Here is a 15,915-nt window from a genome sequence, read left to right as displayed (position 1 = left end):
GATATACTTTCGTCATCCATTGACGTCACGTAGCACCAAACTTTGTATATGTGGTGCTAACGAAACGGCCGCTAGCGAAACGGTCACGCATGTTAACAACAGTCCAGAAGGGCTTATGGAGGCGCCCATGCAGGTTAGTCTTCGTTGACAAGGTGTCACCGACTCCTCGGTCATGGACACCATTTCTCTTCTCCACATATTTAATACACTCACCCCATTCTACTACTGGTGTTAAGCCATGCTCTCAAGTACCAACTAGGGATGCAGAAGTTGAGTCTTTCCCTTTCCACAACCTCTCTCTTTCTAACCACGCTTCCTTCCTCCGTCATGCTACTGGCTCCTTGGTCGGAGCTAGCACTCGTGCAAGGCTGGCACGTGCGCTGCAGCTGGCTTCACTTACCGTAAAGCCTGCGACAATGTGTAACCAATGTTCCATTGCTACACGTGCGAATGGAAAGAATTTTAAACACAGTTCGCGTTGCCCCAACATGAAGCTGCACTCGAAATTTGCATTAGGCAGTGTCTCGTAGACCCTTTTCAAATTTGTAGTGCTAGCTTTCCTGCTAAGTCGTTTGAACAACTGATGATGGGAAATGTACAGTCGACTTTCTTGATTTAAACCCGCATAGTAGACCGGGCCTATACGCTTGAAGCACTACAGCTGCCACCATTACTTAGGCAAATATGCAGTGCAGAGAAGTGCACTTCACAATTATGAAAAGTGGAGCAAAGTTTTGTCATGAGAATTTTTAGTGCATTCTGGGTGAAGTTCTTTTTTTTTTCTTTCGAAAGTTGACCATGATTTCATCTTACCACATCTCTTTGCTTCTTTATTTATCCTGCAGGTCGGAAACCACCTTGAAGGCCTTGAAACCGCAGACGGTGACGGCCAAAGCCTAAACGAACGAAGCCGCTTGGTTAATATATGAGTTTGAAAAGATCACTTTGCAGATGTTGGTAATGCAAATTCAAAACTTGTTAGCAATATCCACGGTGTTTTGTAGCGGGGTGAATTATTGTGTTTTTGACTGTGTGTCCGTGTCTGTTCGTTTGTGTATTTAGGCACCGCACGCGTTACAAACCTTCTTCCAGATCACTTGAAGAACTGATATATGCCGCCAGAACTGTTCGGACCAGAACTGCAATACGCAGTCATGTGATTACAAATACGTCCATTTGTTCATCTTGTAAAGGGTATCATTCATTACGAAGCATTATAAGTCCACTCTTTTGAGTCGGAAGGTTACCGTAAGCCAGATGAGATAATGGGTGGGGTTAGCGCAACACTTGCTCCTCTATTCTGAGAAAAGCTACATTACAATGTTGAACTATTTAATGCATTCGAGTACAGAGACTGAACACCTCGTTTTGTAATGAAGAGTTTGTAGCCATTAACATTAACTAATCATAAGTCGGTAATCTGAGATAAAAGAGGCGCTTTATCAGTAGGCGAACGCAATATTGTGGTGTACAGGAAGAATAGTGGGTAACTTGACGTCCTTTACGTACTTTCTATGGGAACATGTCCCAACAGTGAAATAACGCAACTGTGCTCGGTGCACTTGCTATTACATGGCAACACAGGAGGTGGCGCCGTTGTCGTACCAACACCGCGTATACTTCAACCATTAGTGACAACGCAATGCACCAATACTGCAGCTATTGAAAGCTCACCTGAAGGTCACGGGATCAAATCGCGGCCGCATCTAAATGGAGGCCAATGCTATAGGGGGGGGGGGGGGTAAACAACAAGAGGGAAGGCAGGGAGGTTAACCAGGCACGTGCCCGGTTTGCTACCCTACGCTGGGGGAATAGGAAGGGGCATAAAGATGAGAGAGAGAGGAAAGAAAAGAGAAAGAGAGAGAAAAAAAAGAAAATTGTCAGCCAATCGGCTGGCGCGTATGCAGCGGTGGCACTACACAAAAGTTAAAGGTGGTCACATAGGTGCTATAGGGGTGTGTACTAAAACTTCGGTGCACGCTGAAAAATTTCATGTGGTCGAGGTCTTCGGAGCCCCGCAATACGGCACCCCTCATAACCATATAGTGGCTTTGTGATGCCAAACACCCTCCCTGCCGCGATGGTCTAGCGGCTAAGGTACTCGCCTGCTGACCGGCGGGTCGCCGGATCGAATCCCGACGGCGGCAGCTGCATTTTCGATGAAGACAAAAATGCTGTAGGCCCGTGTTCTGAGATTTGGGAGCACGTTAAAGAACCCCACGTGGTCAAAATTCGCGCAGTCCTCCACTACGGCGTCTCTCATAATCATATGGTGGTTTTGGTACGTCAAACCCTACATATATATCTATCTATCTACCATGATGTCAAAACCCCACAATCATCCCGCATTTGTAAATAATGATGCGTTCACATTAACAAGCTCAATAATCAGTCCTCTCAAAAATATTTCCTCCTTGACCCATCATTATCAGCCAAATTATGTTGAACGCAGAACGAATTGGTTTACCTATTCTTACAATCTTTCTTGTTTTGCACAGGCTAATTCTGTTTTAGGCCAGCGAACATCTCAATTTAGGCACATTATTTCATCATTTCTCGGCTCCGTTTCCTATCCCAAGATGCCCCTTCCCCTGCTCTTACTGACAATACCTCTTTCGGGTTACGTTGCCATTCGGACCCATTTTTCTCCTAATGTCAGCTTAAGAATCTCTTACTTCTCCCTGTTTTAGTGTTTAGAATATATCAATATGCACTTTTGTTAACTTGATCACCTAATCTGCCACGAGGCCTAAAACAATCTCTGAGCCCACAACTCATTGCAATCAGTGCTTATTGTCCCGCAGCCTCTTCAACAAATCAAGGGAAATCCCAAAATATCCAAAGTTTCTCATATTTGTTCGTACGTTCTTGTTAAAATGGACCTCAATGTGGTTACGCTTGATTGTCTAAAATCTGTGTGCAATATGTCATTTCTATTTTTCATACAGTGGGAGCCTTTGACAAAGGGCTCTATTGTTTCAAGTGCTTACCCAATTGCAGTTCAAAAACTTCATTTCGTAAAACTGTTCGCAATTGTTTTTTTTTTCATATTCTAATATTGTTTGTCTTAATGCTCACATGAAGTTATGTTACCTGTTTAAGTTATTCTCATTGTTTTCAGTTATATTTCTGTGAAACCTTGTAAACCCTCTCCTGTCATGGCGCACTCAGCGCTGCCCTATGTATAAATAAATTTCACCAATCTCAAAATACACTATCCGGCTGCTAGAATTCTTGAATCGCCTTCACCGCCTGATTGCCACATCACCCTCCTCTGGCGTTGCTCTGCGTTCCTGCGCGCTGTGACTCTTAGGCAAAACGGCCGCTCACACCCAAGTTCGAGCCTTAAAACGTCAACCGTGCTAAGAACCACTTGCTTCGAGAAGCCAGGGATCGACTCCTCAGATACCACGAGTGTCCACCTCACCTCAGATACTACGTTAACACGCTCTTTTACCGAAATTCCCACCCAACGTTTCCCCCACTATATGAATCTCTTTCCATACGCGACCAGGTTTTGCGGCGCCGACTTCAAACGCCCAGTCACTACTCATTTTCTTGTTTTCCTTTATACGCATGGCGAAACCATGGCGAAATCATGTTTGCATCAGTCTTATACTTTCGTAATCCATTCACCTCACGTAACACCCAATTAGGTGTATGTGAAGCTAACGAAACGGCCGCGAGCGCACTATGATCGTAGCATGTAGTCATGTTTCGATCATGCATGTCATGATTATCATGTTTCGACGTTTCGTTTATCTTCATCGTGCGTTCGCGTCTCGTAATGCCAAATTTGGTATATGTAAAGCTAGCGGAACGGCCGAAAGTACGCGAGTACATCATGAGCGTATCATGTAGTCACGTAATACATAATACGCATGTCATGATTATCATGTTTGGACGTGTCATACACCTTGATCATCCATTCACGTCTCGTAATACCAAATTTGGTATATGTGAAGCTAGCGAAACGACCACGAGCGCAAAATGAGCGTGTCGTATAATTATGACTTACATGACAAGCACGGCATGACCTCCACGTTAGGGCCTATCATTTACGTTCGCCATAGGGTCATGTTACGGTTTTGTAATATGTCATGTGAACGAAACCACCGCGAGAGCAGGAAGATAAAGACAACTAAATCATTACATTCATCACGTATATGTCATGATTTTCATTTTATGACTAGTCATTTATGCTCGTCAAACCGTCATGTTATGCCATACCTATTTTGGTGTAGATCTCATATTCGAAATGGCCCGGTGAGCTAAAAGCGGTAGGCGGCGAGATGGAGATAGATAGATAGATAGATAGATAGATAGATAGATAGATAGATAGATAGATAGATAGATAGATAGATAGATAGATAGATAGATAGATAGATAGATAGATAGATAGATAGATAGATAGATAGATAGATAGATAGATAGATAGATAGATAGATAGATAGATAGATAGATAGATAGATAGATAGATAGATAGATAGATAGATAGATAGATAGATAGATAGATAGATAGATAAATAGATAGATAGATAGATAGATAGATAGATAGATAGATAGATAGATAGATAGATAGATAGATAGATAGATAGATAGATAGATAGATAGATAGATAGATATATAGATAGATAGATAGATAGATAGATAGATAGATAGATAGATAGATAGATAGATAGATAGATAGATAGATAGATAGATAGATAGATAGATAGATAGATAGATAGATAGATAGATAGATAGATACGGCAAAAGTCGCTGAACTTCACCAAGAAACGCTTCGCATTTAAAATTGGTACGTAGGGACCAGAGATGCCACCAGGTGCCGCCCCGACTTGCCCCCGTATAAAGACCCAAGATCAAGGGGTTTTACCCCCATGGCAGACAACGCACGATCGTTGTGGTGCACTCATGTGCGCGCGTTCTTTTCGTTGTTTTGCTTGTTTGTAATGCGTGTATCGAGTAATTCACAAATCGAACGCCTTGAAAGCAACATTCTAGCTGTAAGAAGCCCTCTAGTGGTTGGCTCCAGGATATTCACTATCGGGCCTCAATATCTGTGCTAGCGCTTTTGTGTCCCCATCTGAGCGCGGACAAACGAAAGGAATACGCAACGCGTAACCAGGAGTACGTAAGCCTTATTTCACCTTTTGCCGCGGTGCTCCACCTCACCACTACCTAGCAGCTGTGACGTGCAATCTTGTAAAAAGTTCAAATCTGAAACGGGGTATTTATGACGCAAATAAAGACGAAATACGGTATGAACGATGCATGCGATGACCCGTGTAACTTTTTGTGACCTTCCCATAGCCCTTCGAGCATGTAATGTCCACATGCCCCACCGTGGTGGTCTGGTAGCTGAGGTACTCGACTGCTGACCCGCAGGTCGCAGATCGAATCCCGACTGTGGCGACTGCATTTTCAATGGAGGCGGAGATGCTGTATGTGCTCAGATTTGGGTGCACGTCAAACAACTCCAGGTGGTCGAAATTTTTGAAGCCCGCCACGGCGTTTCTAATAATGATTTGGTGGTTTGGGGACGTTAAACCCTACATATTAATCAATCTGTCAGCAGATAACGATAGAAGATGACAATTGCGCAGTCGTCTGGGAGCTTTTGTGTCTAGCTAACAGCTGATGGAAGCGTGCGACAAAAGCGGTGGATTACTGCACTGTTGTTACCGCGATTTCTCGCATATACATATCACAATTTATTGCACGTGGCCACTGTTCGAGCATCGCTGGCACTGTCACGTGTCTCGCACCAGCAATATGACGAGAGTTTTATCACTCTAACAGCGCTATATAAACCATACGATTGAGAACACAGCTCTTGCGCGCTCTCTTATTCTAATTGGAATGTCTTCTAGGAACTCGAATATCATATTTATAGTCTAAAGCATTTCCTGTTACTGGCTAAATCATTTTAACGGCCCCTCTTCTATTGCAGGAGCTTTCAGCATCAGCCCACATGGTACTTCCCATGAATAATTAATGAAACATACGCTAAAAAATAATGAAACATACAATATTTCTAGTGCAGCGCTGTAGCTTCAGCTGTCAATTATTTCATTCACATCAAACATTTTATGCATGATGTTATGTACCGAACGAAGCACACCGAGGGCCTCTGTTGCATGCAAAGATGTAGGCATAAATTTTTTTAGGAGGTAAGGGTGGACGGGCACAGTCAGGCAAATGGTCATTTTGCGTTCTTTGTGACATGTCGAAAAAAAAAACTGGCGGTGAGAAGGGCATGGCACCCCCTGCCTACGCCACCGGTGCCTGGTGGCATTCGCCTTCTTCACTGTGATGCCAGAATTCACACTCTGATGGTACGGCCCCAATATCCGCTAGAAATAAGCATAAATCGTTTGCTCGGGGACGAAAATTGAATTTTCATACAAGTTTGCGTTCAAAAACATTCCTAGATTGCTGTATTCACACTTTATTAACAGAAAGAAATGAATAAGTAAGCTTATGGGTATATGTTTTTTTTCTTCAGAATCAATCTCGCTGAAGCATGAAATGTAAATAATGCAGTCCAAACATTGTTCTCTAGCGATACTTGAATGCTACTGCTGGAAAATTTAATCTGCAAGGAAAAAGTTGCTACTTGCGAGTGGCAATTTATTGTACAAAAGCATGTGATGGTGCAGTTCACAATATTTCTAGTGAATAGGGTGAACAGTACAATAAAGGACGTAAATCAAGCTACTTTGCACCACACGTTTTACTAAGAGTCCATCAGCATCACATTGTAAGCCATCAAGAGTCATCAGCATCACAAGGTAAGCCAGAACTAAAATTCAGCCCCTCTCAAAGCAAAACACTGCCGTAGAATCCAATAAACACCGCTTTCGGGATGGGACAAACCTTATTAGGATAAGGAACAAGTTCCCACTATTATCAATGCAGGCATGTAATATGCGGTGGCTCTCACCACTCTTCAGATATGCGGTTCTGCTGCGATTTCACCAGCTGATATTGGAGCAATCACTGCCGAATACTACTACTACATTGTCATGATCACGCCTTAGTTTTTCGAACGAACCAGAAGATATTGTCAACCACGATGGAAGCAACAGCGTCATTCTGTCAATTCAAATAGAGCGATATACTTGCCACCGTGCGCCCTTTGGTGCGCGAATACAGGCGGCAGAGCTGTGTCCTTCAGTCGTCTTCTCCGACAAACACCTGAGGGTACCTTGCTGCAGTCCAAGGAACGAAAATGCGCAGAACAGACACGAGCACAGTGCGTCGGCGGCTGACCAACGGCCTTCTCCCATCGCTTTTTCCTGTCGGCTCGGCGGGGCACCAAGTGGTAGGATATCCACGCCGTGTTTCTCATAGTGTGCGGACACCCGTACAAGAAACAATACGTCATGGCATTCGTGCTTTAAGAGCTCGCGATTTCGCGAGCTTACAATCCACACGTTCTTTTCACGCCTACGTACGTTTGATCACACACTTACTTAGTTGTAAACTGTACTGCAATGACACATTCTGCGGATCGCCATGCAAACGTGCTGTCAAGTCAGAGAGCTTCCGTGAAACTGACTGTTAACCACGCGATGTAAGATACAAACACTTTAGGTGGGGACACTTCCCGGCTTTCTTAAGGGACGTGATAGACCAGATAAAGTAGCGGAGACGCGTGTTCGTCGGACCGCTGCTGTCGCCAGCGCATCCATTGGCAAGCCAGTGCAGCTTAAAAATAGAAAAAAATTTACGCGCCGTTGCTATAGCAACCGGCGAGGCTGGTGGCAATGCCGGCGTTTCGAAAGCGTCACGTTTTTCACTCGCAAAAAAAAAACAAAAAAAAAAACAAGTGATTCGGCCTCTTCAGTTGCTAGCGTGCCTTTGGCGCGTTTCATGCAGTTTCATGACACCTGGTGGCCTAGTCGGAAGCGTCACCTAATAGCAATGAAAGTAGTGTAAGCAACAAAATGCAGTTTTGTTGTACAAGCCTCTTTATGTACTGATAGTACAGCAAAACTGTTCTGCATAACAAGACGAAATTCACCGTGCCTTTAGACGAAGTGCTATTTAAGGTTTCTATGAAGAGATATAGAGATATTAGCCATAAAATAATTAACAATTTATTTATGTTCAAATGAAAATGATCAAAAAATGAAAGTTTGCGTGTGAATATCTTCTTTTTTTTTAAAGAAGAACCATAAAACTTAGGGGATCTGCAGGCTACACTACACTAAGCTTCATGCGGAGTTCATTTGTGCTGTGACAAAAAGATGACGAATTAATACTGTGTGAATGCCGCAGTTTATGGCTGTACTTGCTCACGCATTACCGATGAAACGACCAAACTAAACAAGCTGATACACTGAACTCTACAATTAAGCAGCAGGCCCCTTTCTATGACTGTATCAAGAGAATTTTTTTATCTTTATTAGGGGATCTACAAGACAGCAGTGAATTTAGGTAATTTTTCTGTTGCCCTGTTCTGTAGAAACTGTCATTTTTTTTCCTTTTAGAAGCTAACTACTAACGACTATTGCGCAGTATAAGGTGCATATTGTGTCTTCTATCTGCTTGTGCTTACAAACTTGACAACCCTACGTTTCAAACAAAATGTTTTCAATGAATCATAAATCTCACAGGCAGTTTTTTTTTTTTGGTAGTAGCGCCATCTATGAAATAAAAAGTCAAGTTGTTTTATCTGATTTCATGCGCTCGCCAAACGTGACGCAACTAAACATAAAGAAGACCGGTAGAGCAGGCATCGAATATTTTTCAAGGTTTCATAGTTTGCCTCACTAAGTAAGTCTAGTGGCACCGCGTAATGAACACCAACCGTGAAAGGAGGAGAACCTATGCCTCCCACTAAGTGCGACGCTGAGCGCGATTGTGCAGCTAATCTCTGTGTTCGTGCGATTACGTCACATTTGGAAATCAACTGTCTGTTCAAATGAAAAATTTCCTGAAATAAACACGTAACGGGGGCTTATTTTAACACAATTTAGGCAGCATAAAAAAGATGGTGAAAACAAGACGAGAAACAGCGTAAACCGACTTATGGATTATCCTACGTGATCACTTATTCGAGGTGTTCCACGTAATTCCGATAACAAATTTATAAAAAAACCGCGTGCTCTATGAGGTTCCAACTCCTATATATTAGTGGAAGTTATGTGTTCAGCTAATCATCAGCAAAATGCACCTTATTTAGGTAACTACTTTATTGTTGTTTGAGAGGGTGAAATTTAACAAATAACCCTAGGATCCTAAAGTTATATTGCAATCAAATGTGCCTGGGTGTTTTCGTAGCGTAAGCTACATTGACTGATGCTCAGCAGTTTCGCGTGGGTTACGGTAAGCAGTTCTGCACAAGCGCGAGGAGCAATGACGTAACACGGCGCACAGCTGGCGTGCCAAAGGCCTGGAATCCTCGGGATTGACGTGTCACAAGTGTACTGGCGCATAGAGTTTCCTAAAATTAACTAGAGGGGACTCTGGCACTGCGATCGTTCAGTGACCATGGGAATGATGGGTAGTACACACATTTGCCCAGTCTTCGTACCTACGGGCGGCGAATCGTACTTGCGGCTTTGTTTACTGCTGTGTTTCAATTTTGTTTTGAAAGAAAGATTCAACCCTTTTGAACTTGGTGACCCGATTTGGAAAGGTAAGCTTAAAACAATAAGATGGTGAAGCGCAACTGCTAAACATTTGCTAACATTTGTTTCGTACGAAAACAGTTCCAATTAAGCCTCACAAACACACACGGAGCCAAAGGTAGGCCAAAAGTACGAATATTAGACAAATGTGTGTGTACTACCCATCATTAGGGTGGCTAGAATTAGCATCATTCCCATGCTCGCTGAAGCGCCGTGCGTTGCAGCTCCCTTCGACACTAGCGCCAGAATTCTCTCTAGTGTATATATATTAGGGAACTCTATGGGCTGGCGCTTCTCTCGCGTGAGATCGCTCGCTTGTTCGTCCGTTCATAGCTCACGATACGTATATCCTGGCAAAGACGAGCCACGGCCGCTGGATAAAAACAAAGCGTGTGCTGCTGCGTCGCGTCGCCGCCGATGGGCGAGCGCGTCTGGGCAGAGTTCACAGTTTCGGCAGCTTTTTTGAGGACGCCGCTGACGCTCCACCCATAAAAGCGGACGGCCCTTCATGTTTCAATGTGCGTGCGTGAGGATATCCGCGTATTCATGTCCTTTCTTGTGTATTTTTTGTGGGGGGGGGGGGGGCAGTTTATCTCGTGTTTCCTGTGTTTGAGTACAGTTTTTATTGCGTGCGCGTGTGCAAATGTTTTTAGCGGTGTGACGCAACGAGTCTGTTGTGCCACTGTGCATGTCATTGTGCAAGTCGAATGCGTGAAGAGACGCTAGTTTGTAGTACCACGAATTTCCCTGAAATCTACAGCGTCGGAAATCCTGGCTGAAGAATGATTCTCGACAAGGACCGACAAGGATTCTCGACAATGATAGGAAGAACTTCATTGCTCCCATACGCCAAGTAGACACCGGCTCGTGTATTTGGGTCACCGTAGCATTTTAAGGCGTTCGTGTGCTTTGTCGTGGGGTTTGTTTGTGCACGGCCACTGCTTTGTGTGACCGTGTGTGTGGGCAGCTATAGACACGTTTTTTGGTGGGCTAGAGTGTGGTTTGTATTATCCGCGCGTTTGTATCAGACGGTGTTTCCTAGCGGTGTGATGCCGCGAGGGAGGCTGTTGCGTGCCGCTGTGCAAGTCGAACGTGGGAAGAGGCGTTACATTTCAGTACCATCAATTTCCATGCGATCTACAGCGTTGGGATGCTTCGCTGAAGAATATTTCTCGGCAAGGGCCGTCAGGGAGAGGAAGCAACTGGAAGCCGAGCGACTGGTCAGTCGTGTTCTCTTTAGACTTTACAGAGTGGCTATAAAATAACTTTAACATTATGTTTTTGCATCCAACGGTGGTCCCTACTGTGTTTCGCAGTTATCCGCACTACCTGCAAAAAAACAACACCCAGCCCAGAAAACGCTGACGAACGGATCCAGCTGACGACACAATTAATAAAGCAATTCAAGTGCAACTGATTTGTCAGCGGAGTCGTATTCCCAACCGACCGTAGTTGCCATATTGCCTGTGGCAGAGACACAGAAGAAAATCTAATTTCAGAATAAATGACATCAGGGTCCTTCGGCCACTCTCATCAGTGCTTGCATAACTGACTACTTCGTCTTGCAGGGAGAAGTAAAGCTACAAATAATTACTTTCGCAATAGAACAGTTATTTACATTTCAGGTAAAGCAAATTCACAGCATTCATTGAGTCCTAAATTCTACGAATTAATTATTGGCACTCCTAGGGCAAACTGTTCACATATATGGTGCAATAGGTACTCGTAATAACGATTCAAAATCGAACCTGTGATGTTCAGCTACGAAACACGTTATTTACGGCCTATTGTCCCACATACAAATGCTCGTGAAAGCGTTTCTTCTAGGAAGAGCGGTGGCGCCAGAGCGGGCGCGAGGTGAACTAGGCCCATCCCGTCGCTTCAGCGCAACGTTTCTATTCTAGACTAGGTAAGTTGCAAAGCTGAGCGATGTTGCGCGGCGCGGCCGCTGCCAGCGACAAATGTGGCGCTGCTGTCGCATCCAGATTCACTCACTGCATGCTCGCTCACAGAACACCTAGCTCGCTTGTGTCACTCCCGTAACGTCCATCGCTGTGCATGTTGCAGTGCGTCGATATCTGTGGAGGCTTCTTTCTGCGTGAACATTTTTGTGTTTCAGTGCGCACTGTTCTGCTTTGAATGTGATGCGTGTTTTCATCATGCCCGGATGTTGCGTTCTCGGCTGTAGAGTAGCTACGGGAAATGAGAGACACCACGACATTTCTTTTGTGCCCACGTGTACCTGAGAAGCGAGAGGTATAGGACCACGCTATTCCTCGTGCGGATAAGAAACTGCCCAGCACCTCACGTGTGTGTGATATGCACTTTCATGAGAAGGACATCCTGAAGACTTTCACTCACGTGATATGGTAAGAAGGTACAAATCGCAAGAGGAAAGTGGGATCTCGTCGAAGGATGCGTTCCACGAATATTCCTGAATTTGCCCGTTTACCTTCATCGCGGGGCCCGCGACAAAGGAGCGAAAGCTGCCCGATAGGAGTGGGGTATTTTCCAGAATATCTTCGGCGAAAACGAATAGACTATCTCCGAGCACTGAGCTCGAAGACAGTGAAATAAGTCTCGACATGCCGTCAACTAGTGGCGTCATTTTGCTTCAAGACATAGAAAACGTTTTTTTTTTTTTTTGCATGCTGGCGGAACGCTGTTGAGAATGGCGAGACAAAACGTCTTGTGGTGTTTCTAGGGCTCAAAGAAAAAAAAGAGCGCTATTTGTGGAGAAATGCGTTGTCGTCGCAAAAGACATGACAGTCACCATTAGCAGCCGTCACTATCGCTTAGCCAAGTCGCCTGGCAAAGCAGATACCATCATCCAATGGGCAGAACTACTGGAGGACATAGAAAAGCGGCAAGTGTGTTCATGTTGTCCCGGTGCGTCAGCAGGCAGACTCGTGAGTAATGACTACGAAGTGCTCACCCATACCCCAAAGTGCGGTCTCTGCTCGAAGCTTTGGCTGCAGCTGTGTTAACAGGTTTCATTAGAGGAACTCCAGAAGAAGCAGAGGGAAGACATGCTCAAGAAAATGGCCGCACGCGTAGCTTTTCGACGGTCTAAGTTGCTAAAGAATGTGACTGACATGAAAAAAAAAAAGCTGACTACTTAATCAGACAAAAGCCACAAGATTGCGCCACATAGATGCAATTTATTTTCAAGCCCGAAAAACGCAGCCACAAAAGAGGATGCCACACATTGTAATTGGGTTTTTTGCGTCTAAAAATCTATTGCGAACGTACACCAACTAGCAACTAACCGACAGACTCGTATGTTATGCTATATATATCAAGCATTGTTTATTGTGGGCAGTTCAGAAAACCATAATTATACTGTATTTGTCTTACACCACTAAATATTACGCAGTATTAAGTTTCTGCAGCAGCACAACAAATCTCGATAATATACTGTTGGCAAAGCTCTTTCAGAACGGCCGCCACGGTGTCTTGCCACAACGACTACGCGTTTTCGTCTGCTAGCGGAAGCTTGTTGCACCGCCAGTGCCACCAAACCGGAAGCTGTCCCGGCGCCATGTGACGAGAAGTCTGACGCGGGGAGTTTTGCAACTCACCTAGTCTAGAAACGTTGCTTCAGCGGAACGCAGCAGGCCGCACTTTCTTTTTTATCCCGTGGCCGAGCTAAGCCACTGTAATAATTTTATTGAGAAGCAAAACATACCAAGACAAAAAGAAAAAAAAAGACGCGCTAGCGCAACGCTACATCAATTGCGCCAGTGCCAAGGCCGCCACATAAAAAAATCACAGCATATTCACGGAATGGATGAGTGGAGCGAAGGGTCCGTCAATCCATCCGTGCTTCCATCCGTGCGTCCGTCTGTGCGTGCGTCCATTCGTCCATGTGTCTGTCTGTCCATCTACTTGTCTGTTTGTGCGTCCGTCCGTCCATCTCGTGAACACTTGAAGTACCGCCATCTCGCTTTTTTCTTATCATATATTCATCATGTGGAAGTACCGCCATTCAGCGTACAATCCAAGGACTAAACTAGAGTATTGGACATGAACGTGAGTAACAGAGAGAGAGAGTGTGTGTGTGTGCGCATTTCTGTAAGTGCCCATACGCACGTGTTTACACTTGAGCGAAACGACGCGAGTTTCAGTCTACCAGCTGTTACTGGGGCAGTTTTGGTTGTGTCGTTGAAACGACAACAACGCTTGGCCGATTGTAGGTGAAATGCACCATCCGCGTTTGTGCTCCTTGCTTTTGATTTTCGTCACCTCGCGTGACATACAAGACCCGCACGAGGCGATGCTGACAGTACTTGCACGCGCAATTTTCTCGCTTTTTCGCAAACGTGGATGAGTGGCGTCATCTGGGTTTTTTTTTTTTCGAACTATTGGCAAGAAGGAGGGAGTGGAACCGCACAGTGACGTCCACACAGTGAGTGAATATGGGAAGAAAGTGCATAGTTAATGGTTGCTGGTCATGTTAGCGTATACATGCCAAGGGAAAGTAATAGTATCCAATGTTCCTTCTGATCCGGAAAGCCTCAAATCATGGACTCAAGCGGTTACCAGGAAGGACCGTCCGCTCAGCGCAAAGGATGCAGTCTGCACCGCACACTTCAAAGATGAGATGATTCGTCGTGAATGTGAAGTAATAATGTTATCTGCACGAAGTTGTTTTTTTGTTTATGCAACACATTTACACGTTGCAATAAATCGTGTTTTGTTTTCAGTTACAAGCGCAGTGAGCTTTTTTTTTTTTTTCACTGTATTACACAAGAGACAGTAGGATTGGGCGTGTTGATATACCATGATAAAGAGTGCTTACCAGCGCAAACGACAGGGCAGGAGGGGACAGGAGAAGAGATGAGACAGAGCGCTGAACGGCCAACAATTTATTTCTTGCGAAGGTCTTCGCTTTTATACAGTTACCAGTCGCAACAGTCATGCGCGAAACACAATGACAATGCATAAGTACATCACACTCACAGGCAAAGGAACAATTTTTCTTATCGGTGAGCGCGACAAAAGGGGTGCTAACACAAGCATCTTTCAATGCGCAAATATTTTCTGCCTCTATGATTTCACGTGTGGTGCGATCCCTGCATCTTGCAACCATTCCCTCCTGTCCCCTCCTGCCCACTCGTTTGCGCTGGTAAGCACTCTTTATCACTGTATTACGTTGTGCACTCACTGCTTTCTGTGAGCAAGTTTCCAATGGCATTCCTAAAACGGTCCGCTCATTGTTCAATGTGAAAAAAAATACTGCAATCCTTTTCCCGTGCACGAGGGCAAGAAGGGATGGTGAAATCGATTGATTTGTGGGGTTTAACGTCCCAAAACCACGATATGATTATGAGAGACACCGTAGTAGAGGGCTCCGGAAATTTTGACCACCTGGGGTTCTTTAACGTGCACCCAAATCTTAGCACACGGGCCTACAACATTTCCGCCTCCATCGAAAATGCAGCCGCCACAGCCGGGATGGGATGGTGAAATCAGCAAGGGGATATATGCGCACGGTCCCCATAAACATGTCTCCCAGCGGGTAATCCCAGGGTCGTGAACTTTTCGCCGCATGGTTATTAGAGGCACGAAAATGAAAGTTGGCGCAACACCGAACTGTATGTATTGCACGCCAACAAATTGGTCAATGTATCTAAGTAATTGCATCTCTTTTTATGGGTCATCGCACGGTTTCGTTCAAGCTCTGCTTTGCTGGTCATCAAAAGCATGTGCGTCCCCCGACGCCGTTCGCGCGCTTCCCAGATCCAGCTTGCCGATACGAGTGCTCCACCGACCATCAGTGAGTGCACTAAAACTAGCGCATTCAAATAACGAACCGCTTCATACAAAATTCTGGAAAGCATGTCCGTTATGTGCGTGTCTGTTACACCCTAAGCAGTATTAACTTCACAGGACGTGCGAGAACCACTTCAAATGTCAGCATGCGTTCCATAGAGAGGCATGTAGATCGTGCTCTCCACATCACTCATGCCCCCGTTATTCTTGCTGACAACACTAATGAATATTCACTCTTTGGCACGAACAATCCTCCTATGCTATTAATTTCTAGTTAACGCCTCTTTTTGTCTTCAAATTGCGTCAACTAGCCGATAGGTGCGCGCTGCCGGCAGCGGTCCAACGGAAGAGCGTCGCTGTTACTTTATCTGGTCGATCGCGCCTTGCGAGTGTCCCCACCTAAAGTGCTTTTGTATCTTACACCGTGCTGTGGACTGATGAGCCTCCGAAGTTGCGTACAGGTTGCGGTCAGGTTGCGCGCCGGCGCGTAATCTCGGAG

General features: G+C 44.9%; 1 protein-coding gene across 1 annotated transcript in view; it reads left to right on the top strand.

Annotated features, from left to right (window-relative positions):
* The window catches only part of LOC119163136 (XK-related protein 6), a 30,978-nt gene extending 27,764 nt beyond the window's left edge, over positions 1-3,214 (top strand). The window contains exon 7 of the mRNA XM_075874147.1: positions 846-3,214. Coding sequence (XP_075730262.1) covers positions 846-929 — 84 coding nt within the window. The 3' untranslated portion in view covers positions 930-3,214. The remainder of the gene's footprint in view (positions 1-845) is intronic.
* Positions 3,215-15,915: the final 12,701 nt, after the last annotated feature.

Source organism: Rhipicephalus microplus, chromosome 9 (assembly GCF_043290135.1).
Source record: "Rhipicephalus microplus isolate Deutch F79 chromosome 9, USDA_Rmic, whole genome shotgun sequence".
In the NCBI taxonomy this organism is placed as follows: Eukaryota; Metazoa; Arthropoda; class Arachnida; order Ixodida; family Ixodidae; genus Rhipicephalus; species Rhipicephalus microplus.
The sequence above is the reverse complement of the archived record's forward strand: the minus strand, read 5'-3'. Positions and strand labels throughout refer to the sequence as shown.